At 38.7% G+C, this 27,658-nt stretch overlaps 1 protein-coding gene across 1 annotated transcript in view; it reads right to left on the bottom strand.

The window, feature by feature from the left end:
- Positions 1-347: 347 nt before the first annotated feature.
- LOC124552266 (sonic hedgehog protein) overlaps positions 348-27,658 on the bottom strand; it is a 548,478-nt gene continuing 521,167 nt past the window's right edge. The window contains exons 5-7 of the mRNA XM_047126546.1: positions 17,218-17,399; positions 15,299-15,442; positions 348-6,244 (exon numbers count right to left, since the gene is read on the bottom strand). Of these exons, the coding sequence (XP_046982502.1) occupies positions 5,882-6,244; positions 15,299-15,442; positions 17,218-17,399 (689 nt within the window). The 3' untranslated portion in view covers positions 348-5,881. The remainder of the gene's footprint in view (positions 6,245-15,298; positions 15,443-17,217; positions 17,400-27,658) is intronic.

Below are 27,658 nucleotides of genomic sequence, written 5' to 3'. Positions count from 1 at the left end.
TATTACGTTATGCACTGAAAAACCAAGTTCATGGAGATTAGAAGTTTACCTGGTACACTTAATTGTTCTTCTCAGGTGCTATGGCCTAAGTAAATTTGGAAGCCCATAGATTTACCAAAATCTTTGCCACATGGAACTAACTGCCCATGGTATAGCAAGCTACATGTTTTATTTATATGGCACTAATTTCAGCTAATTTATGTCTGCACTTTCTCAATAATGTAATATCGAGAGACAGATGTTTGAAAATGAAGGAGTAATCTTGTGAAATTTGAAGCATTATTAATAAAGGACATTGTTGAAAAGATGCAATTTTATTTACTGCATTTAATATATGTCATGGTTAGTTCACAACATGAGTAAGATTTTGCTGCTGTTTGAACATTTCAGTTTTCTGCTGAGAAAAGAAATGAGGAGACTATGATAGCTGTATAATTTCCAAAACATATTCCACCAGTGTATCAAGCAGTGTAATTTTATGTTGAACATTACTGAGCATGGCCGCTTTGGTCCTAAGTGGACTGCTTTTAAACCTTAAATTAACAGTATTCAGTATTGTACAAAATTCCCAAGTTGACATAATATAAATTTGTATTTCAAAATTCCATGAGCTTGTAGTTATATGAGAAGAAGAAACACGGTTTGCACAATATTAAATAGAAAAGTAGTTCCACCTCAACAGTCACATAGGTATTGATATGTTTGAAACATAATTTAATCAAAACTGTACAAACATTTTTCAAGCAAAATAATTTTCAATCATTTCCTACTATTACATATATTTTCTGTACAGAACAAAATTACATCCATATCTACAGTTCTTTCTATTACAGAAATCTTGTCCCAATGTAAACATCATTAAGAGTTTTAATTAATGTATTTTTTACATTTGTGGAAAGTAATGTTAAAGCATTTTTGACTGAATTGCAGCATAATATAAACTTTACTACAGATGCTTTTAACAAATTGTTTACAATAAAATTAATTCAAATTCAGTACATTTCACAATTTTTCAGAGTAGATTAATCAAAAAAAATAATCACATAAAAACATAGTCGTACAAACTGCATGTAAATCACAATGATCATCATAGATATGGAATCAAAGTAACTAAACAGAAAAGAAATTTTTATGAGAGTAACTGCTTTCATGACACTCAGTTGTCACTATAATGGATATGTCCACAGATAACAAGAAAATTAGAATATTTTGAAAGCTCTAACAAAGTGAGCTCACTTATCAGAAAAGTAGGAACTTTCACAATCTTTAGGATATGTATGTCAGTAAGTAGATTGACAGCTTTGTGACACAAGTTACTCATTTATGGAGGAATGCACATTTACAATATGGAGCTCTGTGAAATGATCTTGAGATGCTTCATACGAAAGTCTGTAATATGTTACCTGCATGACATCCCTGGGAATGGTTTACAATTATCTTTCAGCCTTAGAAGCCAGCTACTATAACTGTTTTATTTAATTAATGAATTATTGTCTACTTGAGAGACAATTGCCATTATACACTAGCATATTGGGCTGTTAATTCACATGCATGACTTTTAATTGCACTATATCATTACACCTGTGGTTAATGAATGACTGTGCTGGTAATTATTTGACATTCATGTGTAGGTAGTTCAAAATCAACTTTAAACATAAAATATGAAATTTATCTTACTCAACTCAGTAACTTCTGGTAAATAACTTGCTGTTGGTTTAGAGAAAGATATAAAGTTACTGTAAAATATGTTTGCTTCAGTATTTTATTGTTATAGTTAGTTTACTCATAGTTTCCCAGCTAAGCCTGCTAGGGAAACAAGCATTATTGCCTCAGACCCCATGTGCTCTTAGACAAGAAATGGTTGTGGTATTGTGAAACTTGAGTCTTTGGTAATACATTGATCATTATGAACTGCAGTGAAAAAATGTTGCTGGTACTCCAGTACTGTTGTTGCTTAGCATACCAAACATTTAATTCAAATAATGTGTGATCTGCACACATATCCCACAGTAACAATCAGACAACTAGATAAAAAAAAGTAAGTGGAGATGGAAGCATTAAGTCAGCAGGGAGTGAGAAAGTGAATTTTCTCTATATGTAAATGCTGTAGTTTACATTTAACAAATGGGGGACTGTTATAAAAATACACAATATGTATACGAGATAGTTCAATGATAGGCTATCTTATTTTTTAATTTTCCTGTTCTCAATTCTCAAAAATTGTGTGTGATATCTATACTGAGAGGAAGAAAATACCATATCTAATCAAATCTGTGTCTACCATTTATGAAGCAAAATATAGCTCTGATAAAGAAATTCTATGCTGTTCACATTGTTCATCTACTGTTTAAATATTGACACAAACTTCTTTTTTTAATCCCATGGTGTACATTTTATTTTTTTGTGACATTCATCCTTGGTATTTGTGATAAAAATTTATTTTAAGGCATATTGTGAATAGCAGAGATTGTGTCATTAGGCACATTTAATTACATTTCAGTCTCTTGTTTTCAAATTTATAGTACACTGATAAACAAACTTTTACATATAAACTAAAATGGACATCTCAATACCTCTCAAAAACATACAAATAAAATAAATAGATGTAATTTTTTCAACATTTATATCTCACTTTTTATATTACTCTTTCAGTATTATATAAATCATACAAAAACATAAATAATTCAACTGTACACATTATAATATTATTTATCACGCCAATGTACATTTTCCTTCCTCTGTATTCTTGCCATAAATGTCTGTGCTGCTGCCAGGACAACGAGAATATAACACAGTAAAATATTAGTACAAAGCTTCTACTGTATATAAACTCAAGAGTTAGTATCTAAAAGTAAACTCAGTTCATAACTGGTCACATTTCTGCTGAGGGTACAAACCCTCTATCATAATTCATGCGTTATACTGTTCTCTCCATTATATACAACAGTTTCTTCTAGAACTAAAACAGTCAATTGATATTGTGATAGCTAAAATAAAGCTGTTGTTGATCAGTTGATAAATAATTAATTCATTTACAGGGACACAAAGTGTGCACTGTAAAGTGCAAGAACTTGCATCTTACATCTTGTGCTGTTTATTTTAACTGTTAAAAATGCTCACCATACTAGCTCATTAACATAATAAGAGGGAATGTAAGGCTTGCTTATTTTGTAAGCAGCAGGATTCATGACTGAAGAAACAGATGGCTACACTCATCTATAAGTGAAATCAGTAAACAAATCTCCTTTCAGTTACTTCTATTTCAGTGGAAAACTGAACCATTTAATCATGAACAGAATTATGTTGCACTGTGGTTCACTACCACAATTTATGAAACATAGATCTGAATTTTATTAATGACAAAAGCATTCGTTATTGGTGCTCAAAGAAGGCTCTTGTACCAGCCGTTTTTGTGTATAAGGAAACTCATTCATGATAGCCATCAAATATGTGACTATCGAAAGATTGAGCTCTCCATTTGCTATGCAGCTTAGACAAAAATTATACCTAATGGTAAAAGTGCTGTTTCTTTTTAGTATTGTTATGGAAGAAAAGCATGTGCTGACAATAGGTTTTAGGGCATTAGGCCTGTATCATGTATACCAGAGTTAGGATAGTTGAGTGTTCTATTAACAATAGAAATTATAATTTTGAAGTCTGCAGATGTCTTGCCCTTTATAAATCATGTATGGTTCTAAAACATGAAGAAAATTGCCATGTTGAACCCAGAAAAATCAGGTGGCTATTATTGTCTTGAACTTACCAAATGAAAATCATTATCAGTTAATGCTATGGGACCTCTTTTTCTAAAATAAATTTTCACTTTGTGTTGCATTATAATGAAAGAGAATGAGTGTAAGATATGGCAAGAAAAGGACATGTAAAATGAGTGAGACAAGAGGATGGGTAGAGGTAGATGGGTAGAGGTAGAATGAATGAGAGGAGGGGTAGAGGACATAGGACATTAAAGAAATGGAGAGAGAGAGAGAGAGAGAGAGAGAGAGAGAGAGAGAGTGCATGTAGGGGCAGGAAAAGACAAGGTATGGAACACCAAGAAAAAGTGTGGGTCCTTAATATAGCGTATAATTAAATGAGTTGTAAAATGAGATAGAGAATAGAGAAATTAAAAGAAACTGGTGAAAGCTGAAAATGAATTTGTAGTTTAGGAAAATGGTTGTGCAAGGGATGAAAGTGAGAGACGTATATGTTGCACTGATAACTGCGGAAAGCTCAAACTCTGCGTGTCAACATCATTACTTGGTTATCATGTCCTTGAACTTGCATGACACTGATAATGCATGCTATGTGTGATTAGCACAGCAATAGTGAGTGAAAGTTTCAAATGTCAAAATGCAAACAATGGCTAAATTAAAGTGTTTGATGAGAATTTTCAGTGAATTGCTGCATGACAAATGAAGAGGAGATAAGAAAATCTGTGACCTCTCCTGCACACCCAAAGATGAGACAGTGAGGAAGCCTAGAGACAGAAATCGCATATGGATAACTGTTGTTAGCTGCAAAAAAAAGTTTCAAGCAGATGAAATACATTTTGTTCTACTTAATTTCCCTCTGGATCACTCCTTTAATATTGGACAATTATTAACTGAAAGTGAACTATAAACAAGTAATAGAAAATACTGCATGGTTTAAGTACAAATCTGTAAAGTAGTCAGTTTCTGGTGATATATGATATGTAACATGTTTTCTAAATGCAGTAAACAGTAGTTTCCGTCACAAATGTGTGTATTGGGTTATTCATTTTTTCTTGTTATCTGTTTAGTCTCGGATCCCATGAGCCTGAAGGAGAGGGTGCTTGTTGTCAATACATTTTCTAAATGAAGAGGGAAGCCTTGGACACTTCTACTCCGAATGGAACTTTTATGAAAATGAGTTAACAATACAAAGATTGACCAAATTGTTCAGTCTTTGTGCATCATACTGTGTTCTTTTCACATATTTTGTTCCCAAACAAACCTGGTTTATCTTTTCCTGTACTTGACAATACTGCTGCTTAAACTCTCTGTCATACTCTTTTTGTAAGCAGTGTGGATGTCCAGCATCGCAGGTAAATAATTTCCACATTTGCACCATACCTATGACTGTGTGTAATTTCTTTCTTATTGGCACCTTCATTCAGGGGTGTAATGTGGAGGAATCCAGGTTTCATAAGTTTTGTTGTCTCATTTTGGTAGTTGTAAGGCAATAATAAAGGAAGGTAATGTCAGAAGACAATGGCAAACTATCAGTTGCCAATTAAATCAAAAATTGCAGGCTGGTTCTTGAGTCATGATTAGGTGTTCAGTACAAATATCAAGCACTAACAAACCTGCCACATGCTGTAAAAGCAATAGCAAAATCAGGTCTATATTTTCACCTGAAGATTAAATATTTCTGCTGGTACTGACAAACACTTTACTAGGTATCGAATCAGAGATGAAATCACACATTCCTTCTATTACGATGGCCAACTCGGATCACAATTTAGGATATATTCTGGCATTTGCAGTTTGTGCATTGTAATATTATTTGTGGTGTCTTATAAACACCTAGTCAATAAATGGAACTATCGTGCTAATTTTCTATAGCGATGGAAACAAGCGACATCATCACACTATATTGTTGTTCATTTTTTTTATCACCAGGATATACACTATCTACACTGGAGCATTACTTCATAGTGTATGTAATGCGTTATAGGTACAGTGACACCAACAAGTTCTCAAATGTATTACTCTTCACCTTGTCGCAGTTTTTGTCAAAGGCAAGTATCTTCTTCAGAGTAGGAAAAATACACTGAGGATGAGCACAGGTATGCTGAAAGTTCCCCAACTAATGAGTCAATGTCACTAATTACATTATCACAGAGAGCACTCCGACAGCATCACTTGTACAGCATGCCGGAGGGCAGGACGAACCTGGCAATTGCGTACAGAGCACGGGCGTACCAGTGGACGCCAGAACCGGGCGTCGCCCGCTCGGAGCCCGCGGCCTCCGGTCCGCCACCTTCTGGACCGGTCGAGAACAGTTTCCGGAACAAGTCCCGGACACCGGAGCCGAAGCGGTAGGGTGCGTAGGACCAGTGGGCCAGCGAGTGGCTGGAGACGACGGCGTAGCAGGACGCGGCAACGCCGTCCACGACGACGGTGCCGTGGCGCGTCAGCGGTGCGTAGACGCCAGACCGCCTCTCCTCCGACACTGCCAGCACCCGCTCCACGTGCACCGACGTCACGTTCTCGCCCGACACCTGGCAAACGGAGGGCATCCAGAATGAAAGAGAGTGGAACATTTGTACATCATTGTTTTCTACATCTACATCTACATATATAGTCCACAATCCACCATACGGTGCGTGGCAGAGGGTACCTCGTACCACAACTAGCATCTTCTCTCCCTGTTCCGCTCCCAAATAGAACGAGGGAAAAATGACTGTCTAAATGCCTCTGTACAAGTCCTAATCTCTCTTATCTTATCTTTGTGGTCTTTCCACGAAATGTAAGTTGGTGGCAGTAAAATTGTACTGCAGTCAGCCTCAAATGCTGGTTCTCTAAATTTCCTCATTAGCAATTCACGAAAAGAACGCCTCCTTTCCTCCAGAGACTCCCACCCGCATTCCTGAAGCATTTCCGTAACACTCGTGTGATGATCAGACCTACCAGTAACAAATCTAGCAGCCCACATCTGAATTGCTTCTATGTCCTCCCTCAATCCGACCTGATAGGGATCCCAAACGCTCAAGCAATACTCGAGAATAGGTCGTATTAGTGTTTTATAAGTGGTCTCTTTACAGATGAACCACATTTCCCAAAATTCTACCAATGAATCGAAGACGACTATCCGCCTTCCCCACAACTGCCATTACATGCTTGTCCCACTTCATATCGCTCTGCAATGTTACGCCCAAATATTTAATCGACGTGACTGTGTCAAGTGCTACACTACTAATGGAGTATTCAAACATTACAGGATTCTTTTTCCTATTCATCTGCATTAATTTACATTTATTGTACTGTGTTTCTATATGCACATGGATCTAGAGACTGTTGAATGAATATTAGACTGGTGCTGATTAATTTTTCGTTGACATTTCACATGGCACAAAGAAAACTAAGAGGGAAAGTGTAAGGAAAGCAAGAGGCTTAATTGCAGGAGGAGAAAGGGTAAAGATATAATATGTCCAGACACTTGAGGATTGTTGGTAGAATCAGAGTTTAGTGCGATGCAATTTTTGAGGACACTGCTGCCTTTGCCACATAAGTGACATAAGGATATACCAGTGTTTCTTTTAATATATAACTAAAGAATTTTTCATGTAATGATTTTGTGTAATAGTTATATGCTATATATATTTTTATGTTTCATGTTGAATGAGTCGGGACTGGAGAAACGAGACTGCATATGCCCCACTGGGAGCGGTTCATTGCCACCCCAGTTAGAACAACACATTTAGCCAACAGCCAATTCCACAAGAACTGCCATTATGTTCCAATTCCCTATGAGAATTATAACAGAAAAAAATAAAATAAAATAAAATAGAAGTGTGAGAAAGATGTATCTTCCTGTTTCTGTTCAAGTTCATGTTCATCCATCCTTACACATTCACACAGGGATGGACTTAATTATCAGTGTGACCTGCACTGTGTGTATTGTATTCTGTCACGAAATAAACCAATGTGAAAGTTGTTAAGCAGAGAGTAGTATTTACAGTGTATGAGTTTCTAAAAGTATGGTGAAAAAGACACATTTATTTTTAAAATTGCAGTTGTTTCAAAGAAAATGCCTTTTTTGCATGCTGCACATCAAAATTTTTATTTTTATTTACGCACCCAGGCACGTTTTGCCTTTTTTACAAGGCATCTTCAGTGGGTATCAAGTAACTTCTAATTCACTGCATATAATCAAACTGCTGCTTCTCATCTGGCAACCAGGTGGACATCTTACAGTTCACTTTCAGTTCACCGTTTACGTACTGCCATCTTTTTAAAGTTAACGTAGACAGTGAACTGAAAATGAACTGTAAGATGTCCACCTAGTTGCCAGATGAGAAAAAGCAGTTTGCTTAGATGCAGTGAATTAGAAGTTACTTGACACCCACTGAAGATGCCTTGTAAAAAAGGCAAAACACGTCTGGGTGCATAAATAAAAATAAAAATTTTGATGTGCAGCATGCAAAAAAAGGCATTTTCTTTGAAACAACTGCAGTTTATATACAGCCGCTGCGAAAATGGCCACTACAAGAAACATTTATTTTTGTTTGTGATATCACGAATACTGAAGTCTATCTAAAAGACAAAGGTAATGAAGTTACTGGTTTGGCTATAATCTGATGAAGTAAATATAGTATGAAAGGTATGATAGAACATAAATAATTTAGGCGTAAAGGAGGTGAGCTATTGAAGAGCAGAAGTGTTCATTTCTTGACAGGTACACACAAAACAGAAAGAAAACTTGCTAGCTTTTGGAATAAATCCTCAGTTGAGCTGGAGTAAAATGTGTATGTGCCTCCCCTTCTGACCCCCTGCCTTCTCCTCACACACACATTCTAGTATATAATGCAATGTGCCGGTGCACAGGTGTGAGTGAAGAGGGGGAGGGGGGGGGGCGCTCTATGTCTCTAGAAAAGCATTTTTCAAGACAGAATATTTGATGTTTTATGGGAAGAAGGACAATGTAAATGATCTAGTCAAAAGTCTAATATGTGTTAGTATTACAAGTGCTCATAATGAAAATGTACTCATAACAATAATAATAATAAGTTTAATATATTTGAGTATTATTAGTATGAATTTGGAAAGTAGTGCTCGTTGCAGCATTGCTAGTTATCTTCTCTTCATGCTATAGCAACAAAAAATAAATAGTATCTATGCCATAACTACGCAGGCTTTTCTGGCATAATAAATGGTAATATTCATCTCTTGTTTAGAGCTGGATAATGAAGTCAACATGACACAATATTTCTGCAGTCCACCTGGACACTATTTTCAGGTGAATCTGCTGTTGCAGAAACTCGCTGGGTTGGAATACAGACTGCAAACCGTTGCTCCTTTATACACCACAGAAAGTCAACAGTGTGTGTGCAAGAAATTGTCATAATTGCACTCTAGTGCAAGTGGACATATAGTGGTGGAAGCTGGCGAAATCGATAAATCACTGTTATAAACTGTCCTGATGTTTGAATCAAAGACCATTGTTTTTTAATGTCTGATAAAGTGGAGTACCAAATCTTACTTAAAGGGTAACCCTTGTCTCTATTTGTATGATTGTCATTTTCAATAGATTCTTTTCATAGTTATGACAATTTCTTGTGTATGTGCTGTTGGCCTACTGTGGTGCTTTATGCTCCTGCTTGCATTCAGAATTCAGTTCCAGGAAGTTCACGCAACAGCAGTTCGCCTGAAGATTGCAGCTGGGTGGACTGTGGAGATATCATGTCAAGGTGCTTGATGATCTGGCTGCCAATCCAAGGAGTATATTAATATCTTACATTGTCATCCAGATTAAAAAAACTATCTGGATACTAATAATAAATATTACCAGATAGAATCTGCATACAAAGACAGATCAGATTTGTATACATGTATCCAATTTAAAATAAGTATACAGAAGAAATACGATGTTCACAGTGGACACATAAAATGAGTCATATCACATCAAGAGGAATAATTACAATTTATGATGGAGGAGGTGGGAAGTAGCATCGGGTGAAGTTGGTTTGTGTTGTTAGCTAGGACACACTGAGGGGTAGCTTCAGCTCCCTAATTGAAATGCTTTACTTCCATCTTGCACAATGGCACATGTTGGTGGCTACATTTGAAAGTTATTTCTTAACTATAACTGGAATACTCTCTTTCAAATTCTGAAGGTGGCAGGGGTAAAATACAGGGAGTGAAAGGCTATTTACAATTTCTACAGAAACCAGATGGCAGTTATAAGAGTCGAGGGGCATGAAAGGGAAGCAGTGGTTGGGAAGGGAGTGACACAGGGTTGTAGCCTCTCCCTGATGTTATTCAATCTATATATTGAGCAAGCATTAAAGGAAACAAAAGAAAAATTTGGAGTAGGAATTAAAAGCCATGGAGAAGAAATAAAAACTTTTGAGGTTCGCCGATGACATTGTGATTCTGTCAGAGACAGCAAAGGACCTGCAACAGCAGTTGAACGGAATGGATAGTGTCTTGAAAGGAGGATATAAGATGAACATCAACAAAAGCAAAACAAGGGTAATGGAATGTAGTCGAATTAAATTGGGTGATGCTGAGGGAATTAGATTAGGAAATGAGATGCTTAAAGTAGTAAATGAGTTTTGCTATTTGGAGAGCAAAATAACTCGTGATGGTCAAAGTAGAGAGAATATAAAATGTAGACTGGCAATGGCAAGGAAAGCATTTCTGAAGAAGAGAAATTTGTTAACATCGAGTATAGATTTAAGTGTCAGGAAGTCGTTTCCGAAAGTATTTGTATGGAGTGTACGAAGTGGTACGTGGACGATAAATAGTTTAGATGAGAAGAGAATAGAAGCTTTTAAAATGTGGTGCTGCAGAAGAATGCTGAAGATTAGATGGGCAGATCATGTAACTAATGAGGAGGTATTGAATAGAATTGGGGAGAAGAGGAGTTTGTGGCACAACTTGACTAGAAGAAGGGATCGGTTGGTAGGACATGTTCTGAGGCATCAAGAGATCACCAATTTTGTACTGGAGGGCAGCGTGGAGGGTAAAAATTGTAGAGGGAGACCAAGAGATGAATACACTAAGCAGGTTCAGAAGGACGTATGCTGCAGTAGGTACTGGGAGATGAAGGAGCTTGCACAGGGTAGAGTAGCATGGAGAGCTGCGTAAGACCAGTCTCTGGACTGAAGACCACAACAACAACAACATCTGTTAAATGTAGTTAGTTTATGGGATGTGGGGTCATGTAATTTATTATTTTGATGATGATGATGATGATGATGATAATGAAAGAAGTAGGTAAAAACTAGGATGCATCTATAGTGCCACAGGACGTCAATCCATGAGACACGGCACAGAGTGTACTTGCACAAAGTCTTACAATCATGAACTCTATTCCACTTGTCCTCCTCTCCCTGCCATGCAAAAGAAACAGGAAAAAGAGACCAGAACATGGATATTAGTAGAAAAGGTCAAAGTGGTGAGAATCAGTAAACATTAAGGCTCTGTCAAAACTTCATTGAAGGTTGCTTATAGCTGAGCCCAATCCACCTCCAACTGATGTTATGGGACACCTCGTATTATCTATTTGACAAACGCTTCTAGTGGGTTTTAATTTTATCAGTGACATGAAAGGATGAGGCGAGGCTTCAAGAAAGCTTTATATAATGCTGTTAAGGATGGGGAGAGGCTTCAAGAAAATTGTTACATAAATAATGTTATAGATACAATTATAGCACCTGAGGATGTTCTTAAACTGGTGTGAAACCGGCCATGGTTTTAATAAACTTTCTACAGCCTGAGTAACGTTTGTTGCCTTCATATAAAAATGTATCATTGAAAGGTAAGATCAAGGAGCAAGTCAAATCTTGAAGATTGGTTACAAAGTTTGGAGACTGGGAATGAAAGCTGTGTAGAGGATATAAGAAATGGATGAAACAACTGCTTGAAAAGAAAATCACTCTTCACTTCTAAATCCAATACATATACAGGGGGTGTAATGGGTATAAATGAATATATTTTTATCTGTGGTACATTAACATGCACACACATCAGCAGATTGGTTGTTTTTCTCTCTGCATCAAACAGTCTCCCCACAAACAAACATTCACAAACTTTACAACTTGATGTTTTCTGCACGGTCGTAGTGCTCCACTAAGTGGACTACAAGAGTTTTTTAAACTTACTGTAGGGTTAAGAATGTGTACCAGACTGGAATTCAAACCTGGGACCTTTGCCTTTCACAGGCTAGAACTCTACTAACAGAATATAAGAAAGTTAGTAATGGAGTGCCACAAGGTTCTGTGCTGGGACCCCTCTTGTTCTTGATTTTCATAAATGACCTACCAAACTGTTTAACACTAGCTAATGATGTATTGTATGCGGACAATACAAGTTTTTTTATTAAAGCTCAAAATGAGACCGACTTGCAACACAAAGTAGAAACAACAAAAGAAGAAGGAGGAAAATGGTTTAGAGATAACTGTTTATTTGTAAATGAGAAAAAAAACCAGTATAGATGAATTTCAGCCACGTATTGAATAAAGTAAAGCCCAATATAGTTTTGAAACTTGGTGAACAGAAGATTTTACGAACTTCAAACACAAAATTTTTAGGTATCTGGCTAGATGAGCGTCTAAAGTGGAATAAACATATTGAAATGCTCAATAAAAAGCTAAGTAAATGCTGCTACATACTCAGAATGCTGAAAAACTGCTGCAGTGAAAAAACTGTAATATGTGCTTATCATGCTCTTATGCATAGTCTATTGCGGTATGGTGTCTTATTTTGGGGTAATTCAAGTCTGGCAAACCGGTCATTCATTATTCAAAAATGAGCATTAAGAATAATGAAAGGGGCTGAACCAAGAGAGCCTGCAGGGAAATTTTCAAAGAATTTCAAATAATGTCACTTCCGTCTTTATATATCTACGAAAGTACCTGCTTTTTCAAATCTCATCCCCAATTTTCTTCTTTAAATAGTGAGTGCCATGACTACCCAACAAGACACAGGAATGATTTCCACAGAGAAACACACAAAACAGGCCAATATCACAAAAGTGCAATATATCACCCCAAAATCCTTTTTAGTGCTCTTCCCTTAAGATAGAAAAGTTTTACATTTTTAAAAATGAGCTTAAAAATGTTATTAAGAGAATGTTTTTACAGTGTTACAGAGTACATGGATTTTCAGAACATAGTGACATAGTGGTCAATGATAATGATAATTCATATTTGAACAAATCTATGAAAATAGTCTGCCTGTACACACTATAATTAATTAATTATTGTTTGTTCTGTTATTCCCTACTAAAGTGGTCAATTATAATGATAAGTCATATATGAAAAAGAAATGTATGAAAATAGTATGCTCTATAAATAATTAATGATTGTTTGTTTCGTTATTCTCTACTATATGCTGCACGAGATATATATTTATATATGTTTTACCACCGTAGGCCTATGTTATTAATTTACTGTATAATTACAAACTCATATAATGTAACATGACAACTCCTATATCATTGTATATGACAAAATGGATGCTCAATGAATAACAAATAACAAATCTATGCAAGTGCAGTACATGATCCACTACGTGGTACTGGCAGAAGTGAAATCCTGTTTGTGGATCGTGAGTCGTGCTTTGATAGTTCAGTCAGTAGCGCACTTGCCTGTCAAAGGCAAAGGTCTCAGCTCAGGTTTGACTCTGATTTGGCACACAGTTTTAATCTGCCCTTAAGTTTCAAATCAGCACACACTCCACTGCAGAGTGAAAATGTATTGCTATGTGCCAACTAGGTGGTGTATCCTACACTGCGCCAACTTTTCGTCGTCAATTTCATCCAAATTTGTGGTACGTGCAGGGCTTGGCCAGAAATAAAAGTGGGAGAAGTGAGAGCTCCAGATGGATTTTTGGAGTGGGTCATGGGAAGCATGAGCCATTTTCATCAGCGTAGCTTGCAGGCTGAAGCTGGCATGCAGAAATAGTACACAATGGTAAATGAAGGGTTGTGAGGTCGAGTCCCAATGTGGAAACTTTCTTTTAATTTTAATTTTCAGTTTTTACATTTAGCAAGCTGAAACTATGTTCACAACAATGTTGTTATTAATATTTCCATAAGAAGCATGAAGAGGAAAAGCACTGCAAAAACTTGTGATTCGAACATTCCCAGTAAGGGGCAGTAAGATGTACACAATGATTTTGTACATAAAATTAGATAATTTTATTATTTTACAGTTGTTGATTTTCATGTGTGGGGGTTGCATTCACTCTAAAAACAGGGGAAGCAGTAATTATCTTGGCATCTTGCACGTGTTACAAATGCTGCCTTTTTACAATTGCATGTTTGTTTTAAAGTTTCTGTTACTTTCATCAAGTAGGTTGGCAGCAAACGTCACCAAACACACCATGTTACAAAGTACTCATGAGGATAGCTGGTGATGTAGAAAGGAAGTTTTTTGATGTAGTCTTCTAAGGGTGCAATTTCTCTTTCTCTCTTTCTTGAGCATTTGGGATCCATATCAGGTCGGATTGAGGGAGGACATAGAAGCAATTTAGAGGCTGGTTGCTAGATTTGTTGCTGGTAGGTTTGAGCATCATGCGAGTGTTAAGGAAATGCTTCAGAAACTCGGGTGGGAGTCTCTAGAGGAAAGGAGGTGTTCTTTTCATGAATCGCTAGTGAGGAAATTTAGAGTACCAGCATTTGAGGCTGACTGCAGAACAATTTTACTGCCGCCAACTTATATTTTGCGGAAAGACCACAAAGATAAGATAAGAGAGATTAGGGCTCGTACAGAGGCATATAGGCAGTCATTTTTCCCTCGTTCTGTTTAGGAGTTGAACAGGGAGAGAAGATGCTAGTTGTGGTACGAGGTACCCTCCGCCACGCACCGTATGATGGATTGCAGAGTATGTATGTAGATGTAGATGATGAGACAAGACCAGTTTTCTAGTGTTTTGATCAAATTCTTTACATAACAAAAAATAGACATTGTAGGGTTGCAGCAGTGGAATGCATTTGAGGGGATTCTCTTTAATCTTACATGATGGAAACCCTTTATCTTGAAAAATCTCATAACAGTGGATTTTTTTGTCCCTCCACAAGCCAATTAATAGAAGAAATCCGTTCCTGTGCATCCCAAATTTTCCTTTGCATTTCCATGTGATGCTTTTATGAAAACATTAACGCAAAATATATATTAAACATTATTTCAGTTTATTTTGAGTGTGATTAAAATAAATATTGAAAATAACGAAGAAGAAAGAAAATAACAGGCTCCATAGAAGGCTCAACCCTATCACTATCTGATTATAATTCTGTACTTGTTATACCATGCCAACTGCTGCCTGGACACTAAGCTATTATAAATGCCTCATACCTGACCTGAGTCATGTCAAAAATGTTATTTCCTCTAAATACTCCCTTTTGTGTCACTTTCATTTTGAGCCAAGCCCTGCATACACCAAAAATTTGGGCAAAATTGGTGATGGTGAGCCAGTCTGGTCCCATCATCTGGGTGGAGCATACAAACGTGTGGAAAGATCTGATATGAAGTGTACGGTGTGGACTTGGGTGCAGGAATGGGTAAACTGGCATTGGAATTAACCGGTACAGAGAGCAGGAAACTTACAAAGAGACGGTCTCCCGGGCGCACGCTGCCGGCGAAGACTTGCTGCACACCTCTCGAGCCCCTGTCCACGGGCAGCAGGTGAGCTGGTGTCACCAGCAGGGCACTGCCGGATGTCAGGGACAGCCGCAAGAACGGTCGCTCCTCCTGCAAACAGAATGGTGCACGTGAGCAGTAGGAACAAGGAATAAGGTGTGTACATGGGAAATATTACATCCTCCCCCTCCCCCTATCTCTTTCTGGCCTTTCCTTTTAACTTTCTATGTTCTATTTCCTTCTCTTACCAGTGTCACTCGTTCTTTCTTATATTCTCGACTACCTCTTTGTTCCTACCATGTCATTCTCTTTCTGCTCTGTCCTTATCAATCCTTACCATCATGTGGCGCACTCCTTGTCCCTTTCTTTTCCCTTTGCTCTTCTTCTACTTCTTCTGCATGAAGCTAACTTTCCTTATGTACTTTCTTCTTTTATTCTTCTCTCTCTGAATTCACCTTTTCTCTATACCTTTTGACTCTGCTTCTTATCCAGTCTCTTTTCCATCTCAATCACCTTCCATACCATTTAATTACTTTCTTTTCTCTTTTATTACTTTTGATCCCACATACTTATTTCTCTTTTATCCTTTTTCTCTTTCTCTTTGTACTATTCATTTCCTTCTCAAACCTCTATTTCTTCCCTTACTCCTTCCTTCTTTAATTCATTCTCTCTCATTTCTCTCTTCTTTATTCTTAGACTCTTTTTTCCCATCTTCATCTCAATCCCTCCATTGCTTTCTTTGCAAGTTCATTTCCTTCCTTCTGTTTTCTAATATCTTTCAGTTCTCTTTTCACACTCTTAATTCAACTCTGCGGAGATTCCCTTCTCTTTTGCGTATATTTTTCTATGTTTATTTTCATTACTCTGTTTTTGCTCCTTTCTCGTCTTGCAGCCTGTCTGACCATTTCTCGTTCCAGACATAATTCATTTGTTTTTACTGAGAGGGGCAATGCAGTGATTAGCACACTGGACTCGCATTCAGGAGGACGACGGTTTAAACCCAAGTCCGACCATTCTGATTTAGGTTTTCTGTGATTTCCCTAAAATACGTAAGGCAAATGCTTGGAGGGTTCCTTCGAAATGGCGTGACCACTTTACTTCTCCATCCTTCCCTAACTTGAGCTTGTGCTCTGTCTCTAATGACCTCATTGTTAATGAGATGTTAAACGCTAATGTCCTCCTCCTTCTTTACTTATTTCTTCTCTGCATCAATCTCCCTCTCTGTTATACCTCCTTCTCTTTCTAGTTATTTCTTTTTTGTTCCTTTATTCTTCTTAATATTTTCATTTTTCTTACCTCTTTCTTTTGCCTGCTATGCCTGCTATCTCTATGTCTTCTGCTTTATTGACTCTTTCTTTTGTGTTTCCTATTTCCTTCCTTAGTTCTATAACCTATTTTTCTTCTTTCCCTTCGTATTTCATTCTTTCTCAGTTTGTCATTATATGCCCCTATCTCCCTCTCTTTATTTTTACTATTTGTGATCTATCTTCCCAATCTATTGGTTACATTGTTACATTTCTTATGTAACTTACTTCCTGCTCTTCTTACACTTGCACCTCATTTGTTCTCTTTCCTTTAAGATTTGCTATTCCTTTTCCTCTTTTCTACGGAAAAAAAAATATTTTTCAGTGCTATTGTAGGGTAGTAGAGATAGCAAAGTGATGATTACATATATGTGATCCACATGAGGTAAGATATGACGCATTTCTAAATACAAATTGCAGTTTCTCATTGCAGAGTCATGACTATTGAGTAATACGGTATGATTTGTATGCTAACTAGTGCACAATTATTGATACACTGTTTCTCCTGCAGAATGAATCATGTTAATGAGTTTCGAAGATAATCATATAAAGAGTGAGCATTGTAGTGAGATGGATACTCACATTAGGGCTGCGGTCTAGGAAGAGGATGACCTCCGAGAAGAGTGTCTGGCCACTCTCCAGGTCAACTGCCTGCACGCGCTGGCCTATGCGGAGCCGCCGCAGTGGCAGCCGCTGCCCGTCAGAGAGCAGCACCGTCGCGTCGCCCGGGAAGCAGCCACCAGAGCGCGCTGCCTGCGATGACTCTGCAGATATTTGTTATGGTTTTGTTATTGTAAATAGCTTTAGGTAGCAGAACGTGACACAAGATTAATATGAGCATACTTTATACACATAACATAAAATTACAGAAAAATTTGGACCCTCCCCCCCAGAAATTTACATTAATATTCTGCAAACCACTATGAAGAACATGGCAGAGGGTACTTCCCACTGCACCAAATATTAGAGCATCCACTGAATTGGGTAGTAAGGAAGTGATCCTCTTTTTCCGTGTATTTGAGAGATGGGCAGGACATGAAACCACAGTTACAGCTTCAGGTCTAGCAGTTTCGAATCAGAGCCTCCACCTGGGCAAAACTCTCCTCCCCAATGGGTTGGGTGTGTCGTGACATCTCACAGGCGACACAGGATTAACTGCGTAACAAAATAAACATCAAAATCAGCTTACTGATATCATCTGTCGGATAATGATTGGCTCTAACACTTCTTCATCTGTACTATATTTAATACATAGTGCCCAGACGTCAATTCACTGGATACTGAATACTCGAAAATATGACCATTGAATATTAGAAGATTTCTGAGTGGCGTAAATTACAAATTACAAAAAATATTTTATTTCTAAATACTAATGAAATGAAAAAATTAAAATTTGGTATGTACATACATATACATGTTGGTCAGGAAATGTCTGAAACGCTTGTAGGGATGTCGCAGAGCAGGCTGTACTGAGACATAAATGTTACGAAAAAAATTCGATATGTAGAGCCGTTTCCGAGTTATTTAGTCTGAAGTTTTCCAATCAGGTCATTGCGAGCGCGAATTCAAGTTACAGCTGACAAAAAAAAAAGGAATGTGAGCGCGCGACGCCCCGATTGGCTAATTGCAATGCTAAATCGCTCGGAAACGGCGCAACGAATCGAATTTTTTTTCTTAACATTTCAGTCTCAGTACAACGTGTCCTGCAACATCCCTACAAAGGTTTCAGACATTTCCTGACCACCGTATATAGACGAGGTGGCCCATTTAAACGTTTCAGCACAAATAGTTCTGGAACAACGACAGATACTGAAAAACGACTTTGCGCGCTCATGAAAGTAAATACTATGAGACATTCTAAAACGTAAGCAAATATTATTTTCAACACAAATTTATTTATTTATTTATTTTTTTAAATAGACGTTCAGTATTATTTCTTACGCAATCGGTAACATGAAAAGTCAGAGAGAGAATGGCGTTGGTTGCATCACAATACGTCAATTACATCCAGAGATATTGCAAAGCGAAGTTGACGCTTGAAATAAACGAAACGCGCCGCTATTGAACATCCAGAGATGAAAGCGTGAACCCCGCGTTACCCATAATGGCGTACTACAACGCGACAAACGCTGTATTTACTGCTACTTACTGGAAACAATGCAGATGTCCAGTCACATACAACGAAAAATAAGGAAAGGGTTTACTCGTTCGTGATTTATTTAAATTTAAATATGAGTGAATTCCTAAGGGACCAAACTGCTCAGGTCATCGGTCCCTAGACTTACACCACTTAAATTAACTTATGCTAAGAACAAAACACACACACCCATGCCCGAGGGACGACTCGAACCTCTGGCGGGAGGCGCCGCGCAATCCGTGACATGGCGCCTCAAACCGCGCGGTCACTCCGCGTGGCCGTTCGTGTTTTATTGATTTTTGTTACAGTAATAGAAAGGACATCACGGTAACAAGATATCCAATATCACCGGCCAGACTAAACATAATTAAGGATCTAACAGAGGGGTAAACGATAGTTGTACATCAGTTAAATAATGGTTCCTAACACGTGCAAGACATTGTCCCTGAACATTTTTAATGATTATGTTACAACTGAACTTTTACACATGATGAAACCACTACATAAACGTACAATAGTGTCTACAAACAAACATACGTCTTCTCAAAAAAAAAAAGTGGTTCAAATAGCTCTGAGCACTATGGGACTTAACATCTGAGGTCATCAGTCCCCTAGAACTTAGAACTACTTAAACCTAACTAACCTAAGGACAACACACACATCCATGCCCGAGGCAGGATTCGAACCTGCGACCGAAGCAGTCACGCGGTTCCGGACTGAAGCGCCTAGAACCGCTCGGCCACAATGGCCAGCATACGTCTTCTCAGAAAGACACATTTCTCACAGCAGAAACATTACAATGTTATGTTCGGAGAGATTGCCATTTGAATGGAAACACCACTGTGTAGGGTCCAACACTGATCGACTCACTGCTGTCAGTGTTTCTGGTGCTATTGCGGCACATGCAGCGGTAATACGGGCTTTCATGTTGTCAATTGTTCTTTGAAACTTCTTATACACCCAGTTTTCACATGTTCTCAGATAAAAAAGTTAATGAGGATGAGCTTTGGCGACCACGTGGGAAATCTGACAGGATTAGCGAGTCCTATCCATCGATTTGAGAACTGTTAGGTTAGTACACTGATCAGTAGCGCTCTGTAGAGTGTACGAAAGTAAATACGAGGGCTGTCCAGAAAGTAAGTTACGATTGATCGCGAAATGAAAGTCACAATGAAAATCAGAAATGTTTCATTTGTAACAGTTAGCTACACCTTTCAGCTACTTCTCTACGTAGTCGCCGTTCTGACTCAGACATTCGTCGTAGCGTAGTACCAACTTTCCAATACCCTCATCATAGAAGGCAGCCGCCAGTTCTTTGCGCCAATTCTCTACGCTGGACTAAAGCTCGTTGTCTGTGCCAAAATGTTGTCTTCATAGCCAGCGGTTCGTTTGAGCAGAGATGAAACTCAGTGGGAGACAATTACGGGCTGTATTGTGGGTAACCAAACATTTCCAATTGAAACGATGCAGGAACATCTTCATTGCCCCTGCAGAATGAGGCTGAGAATTGTCTTGAAGAAGAAACCGCACGACAGTTATGTAATGTTGGTTGCATAGCTTCAGGGGAAAATTCTCACCAGGCCCTCGTACTTGGCGGGAGACACTATTTTCTATAACATCTTTACCCGCTCACTAAGAGCTCAGGAATGAAAAGAGCGACATAATTCTACCTAGAGTCGTACTAGAGACACTGCCCAACACATCTTTGCAAAGCTTTATCGGATTTTCATAGTCGTTTCCATTTCGCGACCGATCGTAACTTACTTTCTGGACAGCCCTCGTAGCACATGCAAGAGGTAAACTGTTATGTACATATCAGTGTGTGTGTGGCAGCAAAACCTTATTATTACTTTCAGTCCTCCTGATAACAGTGAAAGTAAGATTACATACGTCAGTCACACCACGGTTACGAGCAACGTAGGGTTCACACTTGCATCTCGGGGTGTGCAATAGCGGCGCGTTTCATTTATTTCAAACGTCAACTTCACTTTGCATTCTCGGAATGTAATTGACGTATTGCGATGCAATCAACGCCATTCTTTTTATGCTTTTTCGTGTTATTGCTTATGCAAGAAATGACACGGGGTGTCTATTTAAGGAAAAATAAGTTTGTGTTGAAATTTTTTTTTTTCTTTATTGTGATTTCATTCCCCTGCCCCATATGGGCAGGGGAGGGCTGTCAGCGGCACAATCCGCTGCTCTTCAGCCGAGAGACACGACAACTAAAACAAGAATAAAATGATACATACATAAGGAGATAAAAAAGGGGAACATAAAACAGAGTAAGGGGAGAAAATGGAGGTAAAAAGACATGGACGTTCATGGGAGACAGTTAAAAAAGTCACCAGAAAGTTAAAAAACACAGTTGGCGATGCTTGAAACACACACTGAATGCGCATGCACAGGTTAAAAGTCGGCCACAGTATTAAAAACACTCCGAAACAACACACTTAAAGCCCACTAGCAGCACACACAACGATGAGTAAAACTACCAGGTGGGACCTGCCGAGGGAAAGGTCAGAGAGGATGGAAAAGGAGGGGAGAGCATGGGGCAGCTGAGGAAGCGGCGGGATGAAGAGAGGAGGGGCAACCTTGGGTTCACGAAGAGGCAGGAGACACGTGGGGCGGGAGAGGAAAAGGGAAGACAGGGCAGGAGGGAGCGCAGAGACACTGAAAGGAGGCACAAGAGATGGAGGGGGAGTAGGAGGGGGAAGCCGTTCAGGAGGAGGGAGGGGGAGGAGAGGGAGCCCAGAGGAGGAGGCAGAAAAAGGGGGTTAGAGTTGGTAGGAAGCGTAGATGGCAGGGCGAAGCTCATCATCTGGGAGTGGTAGACGGTGGAAGTTGTGTTGGGAAAGGAGATGGAGGGTGTGGAGATGGAGAGAGGGAGGGACACAACGGTAAAGGCGCGGCAACTGGTTGGGAATGGAGAGGAAGGGAGACACCAGGGGGTGAGGGGGATCAAGGCGGCGGACAATATATAGTGTGCAGATGTGTTCAAGGAAAAGGAGAAGGTGGGGGAAGGGGATGAGGTCGTAGAGGATGCGCGTGGGGGACGGAAGGCGGATGCGGAAGGCGAGGCGGAGTGCATGGCGTTCGAGGATTTGGAGGGCTTTATAGAACCGGGGAGGGGCGGAAATCCAAGCGATGCTCGCATAACAAAGGATGGGGCTGTGTTGAAAAAATATTTGCTTACCTTTTGGAATGTTACATAGTGATTTCTTTCATACATACATTCACGCGAAAATCGTTGTTCAATGTTTGTTATTTTTCTACAGATATTTGCGCTGAAACGTTTAAGTGGATATATATATGGTGGTCCATTGATAGTGACCGGGCCAAATATCTCACGAAATAAGCATCAAACGAAAAAACTACAAAGAACGAAACTTGTCTGGCTTGAAGGGGGAAAGCAGATGGCGCTATGGTTGGCCCGCTAGATGGCGCTGCCATAGGTCAGACGGATATCAACTGCGTTTTTTAAAAATAGGAACCCCTATTTTTATTACATATTCGTGTAGTACGTAAAGAAATATGAATGTTTTAGTTGGACCATTTTTTTCGCTTTGTGATAGATGGCGCTGTAATAGTCACAAATACACGGCTCACAATTTTAGACGAACAGTTGGTAACACGTAGGTTTTTTAAATTAAAATACACAACGTAGGTACGTTTGAACATCTTATTTCTGTTGTTCCAATGTGATACATGTACCTTTGTGAACTTATCATTTCTGAGAACGCATACTGTTATAGCGTGATTACCTGTAAATACCACATTAAGGCAATAAATTCTCAAAATAGTGTCCGTCAACCTCAATGCATTTGGTAATACGTGTAACGACATTCCTCACAACAGCGAGTAGTTCGCCTTCCGTTTCCCCCTTCAAGCTAGACAAGTCTCGTTCTTTTTAGTTTTTTCGTTTGACGCTTATTTCGTGAGAAATTTGGCCCGGTCACGATCAATGGACCATCCTGTATATATACCCTCGGTGTTTCCCATTTTTCTACCAATTTTTAATTGGTTGTGAATCCCCGTATTTTCATGCAATTACTAGCATCGTGATTGGGAATCCAAGTTAAATTATAGGTCCCCATACTGTAACTCGCTGTGTAAGTCATTTCAGACGTCAGACGAAGGCAACAGCACACCAATACTAACTAGCATCATGCGTGTTAAAGTAAGTACTGTAGTGTTCAAATCAACCTTCGCATTTAGTAACTAAAATGGAAAAAATAATTTTTATTAAAAATATGATTTAATATTTCATAAGTAATATTTCCATTTGATAATAAATATAAAATTTAAATAAAAGAAAAAAATGCTTTCACGAGAAAAGATCAAGGGACATTGCAAATACAATGCTTACATGCTACGCCATCAGCCAATAATGATTCTGCTACAATAATCGAAATGTTTGTTATTTTACAGTGCTTGAATTGATATCTTTAAATCATTGCAGATTTTCCTGACAGTTGCGTCGCACTGATTTAGGAAAATAATGTCCGTGAACTGACTCTGAAATTCTCTGCGTACAAAGTAGGGCGCCAGGCTATAAGCCCCTAATAAAATCTCAATTTATTAGGGCTCTTTGCTGCCATCTGAGAATACTGTTCATATTTTTTGTAACGGTACTTCTAACATTCCTACACCTCGAAAGGGCTTAAAAAAGCAACAATTAACTACGAAGCCGCTTTACACGACTAGGAAATGGCTGAAATCTTGAGTGATTGCAGTTCTGCGCGCCCGATAAAATGGACGGTATATGGCGCCTGCAAGAGCTAGAGTAGGCAATACATACAACAGTATTGTGTTGCGGTCAGCCTAAGAGAACGCACGCAGGCGCTCGCCACGGCTTTCTTCTAGCGGTTCTGCTCTCATTTAGCTTCTCTATTACGAAACTGAACTTTCCGAGAATCTAAATTAAATTACACAAATTTTTCAGTTTCAGTTATTATTTATCAAGTAAAATTAGGGAGGCAATTTTCATTTGTCTCTTTTGATCTACAGTAATGATACGAATTCTTTGTAACTCTATAGAAACACACAAAGAACACCAATTCAGAAACACATCATCCAAAAGTTTGTGAAAAATTCAAAGCTATTTTCTTTTGCTATAAGATGGGGCACAATGTATACGCTTCACGACGGCGGAAAACGGTGATTAAGTTATGACGCAAGGAAAGTGTATGTTTCTTTGTTTTTTCCCTTGTATCACTGCATATTGTCGTAGTTATGACGTCATGAAAAAGATTCTCGAAACACTTTTTCCCTTTTTTCCTGCCTATACCAGATGTCATATTTTCTATAATGTTTTGATTAGGTGACATGCAACAGCCTTTACGTAATTGAAAACACCCAATTTAACCATCAGCTTATTTTTATTTGAACATCAATATTTACAGGTTTCCATCGTTGACCATCTCCACAGGATATCTACCATTGTAACACAGTTTCAATTTTCTCACCTTTTTGGCCAATACAGAAGTTGTTGCAATCGTGACAGATGATTTTGTATATTCCAGAAGCGGCATATTCTGCGAAAACTCAACGCCACAAAGCCGAGAAAATTGAAGTTGCATTAGAAATATTACAGAGAATACCGAAAGGATTTACTATGAATATTCCCGAAGATCTGGAAAGATATATTCTCACAAGAAACTATACACAGGAAATTCTAAATGAACACATAGGCTTTATAAATAAATACTATTTCGAAAACTTCATAGACATAATACAATACGAAAGGGATGGTCATATGAAAAACAAATCATACACAGATCATAGGCCGGCCGGTGTGGCCGTGCGGTTCTAGGCGCTTTAGTCTGGAACCGCGTGACCTCTACGGTCGCAGGTTGGAATCCTGCCTCGGGCATGAATGTGTGTGAGGTCCTTAGGTCGGTTAGGCTTCAGTAGTTCTAAGTTATAGGGGACTGATGACCACAGATGTTAAGTCCCATAGTGCTCAGAGCCATTTGAGCCACAGATCATACACTTAAAAGCCAAAGAAACTGGTACACCTGCCTAATAACGTGTAGGGCAGGAATACCGCAACACGACGTGGTATGGACTCGACTGATGTCTGAAGTAAGCGTGGACGGATTTGACACCATGAATCCTGCAGGGCTGTCCATAAATCCGTAAGAATACGAGGGGGTGGAGATCTCTTCTGCACAGCACGTTGCAAGGCATCCCAGATATGCTCAATAACGTTCATGTCCAGGGAGTTTGGTGGCCAGCGGAAGTATTTAAAATCAGAAGAGTGTTCCTGGAGCCACTCTGTAGCAATTCTGGACGTGCGGGGTGTCGCATTGTCCTGCTGGAATTGCTAAAGTTTGCCAGAATGCACAATGGACATCAATGGATGTAGGTGATCAGATAGGATGCTTACGTTCGTGTCACCTGTCAAGAGCCCCATATCATTCCAACTGCACAAGGCCAACATCATTACAGAGCTTCCACCATCTTGAAGAGTCCTCTGCTGACATGAAGGATCCATGGATTCACGAGGTTGTTTGAAAACCAAGCTGCAAGAAAAATGCCGGCGACTGGACCGGAAAAAAGACCTTTTCCAAAACGACAATGCATCAGCACGCACCTCAGCAGTTGTGGTCGCAAAATTAATGGAAATAGGATTCACATCCCCCCTATCCTCCAGACTTGGCACCCTCGGACTACTATTTGCTCCCCAATTTGAAGAAATGGCTGGCGGGACAAAGATTTTATTCAAACCAGGAGGTGACTGCAGCAACTAATAGCTATTTTGCAGAGTTCCTGTTATTCGGAAGGGATCAACAAATTACAACAGCGTTGGACGAAGTGTATGAGTCTAAACGGAGACTATGTCGAAAAATAAAAAATGTTTACCCCAAACACATAAGTAGTTTTTAGTTTTGCACGGACTTTTCAAACGCCCCTCGTATTTCCATACATGCGTGTGCGAAGGAACTTTGCATCGTAATTCGGAACATCACAGGCATTGCAGTATCGAAAACTGACGTTTTGTCTTCTTCTCCTTCGGAGACGGTAAACTCGCAGTCAACAAAAACAGGAATTCACTGAAGGACTGTAATTCTCTCGATTGTAAAAAGAATACAATGTTTCAAACTGTTACTGTTGTACCTGGTCAAGCGTAGAAACGATGACCGTCGGATTAATGTTGAGAATTTGGAGAAATAAGGTTAAGTGCAATGGCATAGGTATAAGACTAATGCAAGTCGTTCAACTGTTAAAACAGAGCTTTATTTCAGCTATAAATGAGGAAAAGTAAAGCCGTCGTCTCCAGTTCGCTTAGTACTTAACAACGGAAACTCGGAAGTTGGCCGTCCGTCACCTGACTTTCAGCCTGGTTTCAATTCTTAACGTAGCATAAGTAGGGACTGGAAGACTATGCGGAAGCGATAATGAGAAAACGATAAGGCGAAACTAGCGAATTTTAGGGAAATAACGCAAAATCGGTAATTTGTACGAAACATCGGTAAATTTGTAAATTAGTCCTGTAGAAATGTTATAAATCTGGTTACGGCAGTTTACTAATATTTATAACTGATAGTTACTGAATCTTAAAACTGCATTTTCATTTCTGATCTCTTCAACGATGAGATTCGTGTATAACCTTAACCTGAAAGTTCATTTACTGTGTAATAAACTTTGATATGACTACGAAAATAGCACCAAAATTAGCAAAAACAACATGGAATTTGGCAAAAAGACACCGAATTTGACAAAAAACACCAAATTTGTCGAAAAGTATCGAATGTGGTAAAAAACCGAATTTGGCAACAAAACACCGAACGTGACAACAAAACACCAAATATGACAACAAAAAACTGAATTTCACAAAAGTGTCACATCGCATTTGCCAAAAATAAGGCATGAAATTAGGTAAGAATGTAACATCGAATTTGGTAAAAGTAACAACGAATTTGATTAAAAATTACCAGTAAATTTTATAAAAAAATAACACCACCATTGGAAAAAAATAACTCCGATTCTGGCAAGAAAATAGCACCCAAATTGGCAAAAAAGTAACGCAGAGCCTGGCAGAAAAGATCACTTAATTTGGTAAAAAAGTCACAAAATTTGGCAAAGAATTCACCATATTTGGCGAAGAAGTCACCACATTTGGCAAGGAAGTCACCATATCATCATATTAGGCTAAAAGGTCGTTATATTTGGCAAAATAAGTCACCGAATCTGGCAAAATTAGTCATCGAATTTGACGAAATGAGTGATCGAATTTGGCAAAATAAGTTATCGAATTTGGCAAAACCAACACCGACTTTGGCAGAAAATTATATCAAATGTAGCGAAAAGACATCAATATAACAGCATAGGCTTCCGCGGCTAGAGTAAGTCGACATAAAAGTTTTCTGGGTGTGACACCGAGCCATAATGTATAAAACCCAACCTTTCGGCCACGGTTGCTGTGGCGTTCTTCTTGGTCTAATGGTGAACACAATGGACCATTATCCAGGAGAAGGCCGCTGCAACCGTAGCCGAAACGTTGGTTTTTTTTCAGCAGCAGTAGTTTCATACATTATAACGCGGTAACATACCCAGAAACGTTCTATGTCGAAAAGATATCAAATTTGGCAAAAAAAAAAAAAATACATCGATGGCAAAAGTATTAACTAATCTGCAGATGTGACACCGATTTTGGCAAAAAATAACCCCGATGAAGGTAAAACAAATAACAAAGATTTTGGCAATAGAGTAAAACGATTGTTTTCCTGTGTCAGTTTACACTACTGGCCATTAAAATTGCTACACCACGAGGATGACGTGATACAGACGCGAAATTTAACGGACAGGAAGACGTTGCTGTGATATGCAAATTATTAGCTTTTCAGAGCATTCACATAAGGTTGGCACCGGTGGCGACACCTA

The sequence above is a fragment of the Schistocerca americana genome, chromosome 10, assembly GCF_021461395.2.
Source record: "Schistocerca americana isolate TAMUIC-IGC-003095 chromosome 10, iqSchAmer2.1, whole genome shotgun sequence".
In the NCBI taxonomy this organism is placed as follows: domain Eukaryota; kingdom Metazoa; phylum Arthropoda; class Insecta; order Orthoptera; family Acrididae; genus Schistocerca; species Schistocerca americana.
This window is presented reverse-complemented; position numbering and strand designations above follow the sequence as displayed.